We start from the raw sequence: 3,501 nt of genomic DNA, 5'->3' as shown, positions 1-3,501 counted from the left end.
AGGAAAAACTTTGTCTCAACATTCCTCGTTACTTAAGGCTTATAGCGTGTAACCCTCATCATGATTGACAAATGTTGTTAGAGGCTTCTGATTATTTGATCTCGATGATGACATGTTGTTTGTTGTATTGAGAAGACTTGACAATTGTTTAATACGAATTATGCTAAAGTCTATGAATGAGGGCGAATGCTTTGAATAGCTAGGGCATATGCCCCGTACACAAAGCCATCCTAGACAAGGGTAGGAGAAACTCTGTCTCATCATTCCTCATTACTTAAGGCTTATGGCTTACAATTTGAATAGAACTTGTCAAGTGTTGATACCTGTGTTGTGCTTTGAGAAGTAGTCCACTTTGCTAGCTATGCTTAACTGATGTTGACTTGAAATCTTGATCTTGCATTTGAACCTTGGGGTCTTGAGCTCCTGAGATTCAGCATATCCACAATAGCTTGAGCGTAATGAACTTTCTGTATCAAGTGATCAATGGTATTTTGATCACATGAATAGGCTTGGGGCTTACAACACAATTATAAAGGATTTGGTTGACCAAAGTGACCTTTGGTCAACACTAATCAATGAGATTAAAATAATAGTTGAACTATGTACAATAATAAACCTATTGAATTTATCAACTAAGTAAAATCATACAATTCTAATTAAGACCCTAAACTAAGGGAACATGTACAAAAATCAAGATTTTAAACCTTAAGGAAAAAATAGTCATTATGTACAAATTGATTTAATCTTGAGTTAAACCTAAACAGTTTCTAGATAATTATCATTCCTAAAAGAAATTCTAATTCTAAGAGAACATACTTACGGTCTAATATTCTAGAAAAACTATTATTAACTAAACTTATTAACGGTCTAATATTCTAAAAAAACTATTATTAACTAAACTTATTAAGCTAAATGCTTCTAAAAATTAATTAATTAAAATTCTAAAAACTATTAAGCTAATTAATTCCAAAATCTAATAAAACCTAGTTATACTAATATCTAAAATTCTAAAAAAAATCACATTAACTAAACAATTTTAAGATCCCTAATCGAAATTAATTATCTCCTAGTCTTTAAACTAATCCCTAATTAAACTATAATAATCAAGAAAAAGATTAACAACAAAATGCAAATGGGCTCTAATGGAAAAGGAGGTGCGGACCTTGTACAGGGTGAGTGTAATAAAGCCCTGGGCGCTGAGGCCCATCCCTAGGCCCAATAACCCTTTGCATTACAGCAGGAGGTGCACACACAATTTATGAGTGTAAAAATGGAAAGAACAAAAGCTCGCTTGTGCCTTAGGCCCGAACAGCTAGGTCATGAACCGGCACAACCAAGTGCAAATACACGTAATAACAACATATCAGAAACTCCTTCCCTGCATTTCAATGTTTCGCTTCATCTTCTCTGCTCCGTCTCTACATCTCGTGTTCGCAACCGAAAAAAGATCAAAGATAAACGACTCCACAATGTTCAACATCCTCTCGGTGGATTCAATCCTTGTGCGTGAAAATTCTAAAAGAACGGAATCAGATCGAAGAGAAAAAAACTCACCGAAACGAAGCTTCGGCGTGAATCAGGTATCAAAATCTCTCTCCTTCTCGGATTTCGATTCGCTTTTCTTCTTCTTCTTCTAATTCTTCATCTTCTTCTCTTCGTTCTTTTCTCTTCTGTTAGAGTGTGTGAGAGTGTGAATCGCGAATTAAGATTTATTAAATTTCCAGAGAGAATCAAGAGGATTGCAAATTGTTAAAGAGGAATTGTGAATTGTGAATTTCTGAGCGTGAATAACGAATCGTGCCTCTGCATTGAAAGTGATTGAGAGTGAAGAGTGGAAACCGCTTTGTGATTTTTTGTGATTCGTATTTCGCTCCTATTGAATGAGTGAAGAGTTTCTAATTTATAGAGTTTGATTTCTGTTAAATTCAAATGAAATTCACCTGAAATTTACAGGGTAGTTGGAAATGAATGAATTTGTTTGCCTTCGAAATCAGTGAAAAACAAGTTAGTTTATGAAGTTGCAATTCAGTTAGTGGGTTTTTTATTCTTTGCATTGCATTTGTGTTGGTTTATAGTGGAATTCATTTTTGCTGTGTTAATGAAAATATGCAGGTTTTGTTAATCAATTATGATGTAGGCTCTGTTTGTCGTCTACTGAGGAGAGATTGCAGGGAATGTTATTTTATGTCAAATGAATTCTACAGGATGCCTTATGAAATTGTCCTGGTGTGCGCAGAGGTTCTATTTTTTATATGTTATAGATTTTTTGTAGTAATGTTTAATTACCTTGTTTCTGTTAACTGTGAAATTAGATTCAGTCAAGATGAAATTTTGTTAATGATAGTTAGTATGTGTTAAATTATGCAGGTGTTACTTGGACTCTGTGAAGCTATGTGAGGTCGGTTCAAGCATTTTTCCATAGTTGATTCAAATGGGAGGTTCTCTGTTATAACCTCTGTACACTATCAGACTCCACATTCCAAACACAAGACAACGGATTGCACTTACTGCAACACAAAATATACCAGTTAGATCCAAATCTATCAGCTCCAGTAATTCCATTCTACTGATGGATATCTCCCAAGTATCGGAAGAAGCTTGCACAAACCCTTTGTGATACACTTCTGACTTCGGAAGGGAAGTGATGGAGAAAAAAATGCTTGACCCTGTTAATGCCTATTCGGATTTCTGCTTGGAGTTAACTTGAGTTGCTTATGGAATATTGTCTTTTCACATGGCTAATTGCAATGGACTGTTATGGTTGGCATATATTATTGATAGAAGTCATTGAAATTAATTGGAAAATCTGTTTTAGTTTGTTAGAAGTTAGTTTTAATGCATTGTTGTTCATTCTGTTAGTGTAGATCTTGATGTTAGTTTGTTTGCTGAGATCAATGGCTTATGAAATGTTGGAATATTGCTTATAAAGCTTGCTTAGAATGGCTTGAAGAACCTTGAGTTAGCTTGGCCTCTTTTGTAAATTTGTGAATTAAACATTGTAAATTAAAATGTAAAGTGAATTATGGAATTGTTGTGGCTTTTGCTTGGCATGAAGAATTGGAATGGTCTTGTAACTTTTGTAATAATTGGTGAAAAATGTAAAGATTGGTTTGTAATAATTGTAAAGGAAAGTTATTGTAATAAAATGGAATTTGATTTTGAATACTTATGGAATTTGATTTTGTATAGAAAGTATAATTAAATGTTGAATGGAATGTGGATTAATGAAACTTGAATGTGCATTGAAGTAGTTTATAATGTCTTTAAAGGTTATTGAAAGTTGTATAGAATCATGGATGGGCATTAATTTTAGATTTCTGTTTGAATGAGTATATGAGTAAGTGTCATTAAGTTCACTTTGAAAGTTGAATGGAAACAAAATCAAAATGTGATTGCAAATTGAATTCAAATATACTTTAAAATGGGATATTAGAAACATTCGGAAAGTTGAAGATTATTGAGGGTTAAACAAAGTTAATTAAAAATGATTTTGAAAATTGC

At 33.2% G+C, this 3,501-nt stretch overlaps 1 protein-coding gene across 1 annotated transcript; it reads left to right on the top strand.

Annotated features, from left to right (window-relative positions):
• The first annotated feature begins 1,298 nt into the window (after positions 1 to 1,298).
• Positions 1,299 to 3,165, top strand: LOC127091634 (uncharacterized). Its single transcript, XM_051030321.1, has 3 exons — positions 1,299 to 1,580; positions 2,113 to 2,238; positions 2,368 to 3,165. Exons 1-3 carry the CDS (start codon positions 1,320 to 1,322, stop codon positions 2,395 to 2,397), a joined length of 417 nt encoding a protein of 138 aa, XP_050886278.1. The 5' UTR covers positions 1,299 to 1,319; the 3' UTR covers positions 2,398 to 3,165.
• Positions 3,166 to 3,501: the final 336 nt, after the last annotated feature.

The sequence above is a fragment of the Lathyrus oleraceus genome, chromosome 6 (assembly GCF_024323335.1).
Source record: "Lathyrus oleraceus cultivar Zhongwan6 chromosome 6, CAAS_Psat_ZW6_1.0, whole genome shotgun sequence".
NCBI classification, from domain to species: Eukaryota; Viridiplantae; Streptophyta; class Magnoliopsida; order Fabales; family Fabaceae; genus Lathyrus; species Lathyrus oleraceus.
Note: the sequence above shows the minus strand (reverse complement) of the source record. Positions and strands in the feature narration are given on the sequence as shown.

Coding starts and splice junctions, on each gene's coding strand:
- LOC127091634 (XM_051030321.1), top strand. CDS start 1,320: ATGAACCGGCACAACCAAGTGCAAATACACGTAATAACAACATATCAG. Junction 1,581..2,112: donor GAAGCTTCGGCGTGAATCAG/GTATCAAAATCT, acceptor GAAAATATGCAG/GTTTTGTTAATCAATTATGA. Junction 2,239..2,367: donor TTGTCCTGGTGTGCGCAGAG/GTTCTATTTTTT, acceptor TAAATTATGCAG/GTGTTACTTGGACTCTGTGA.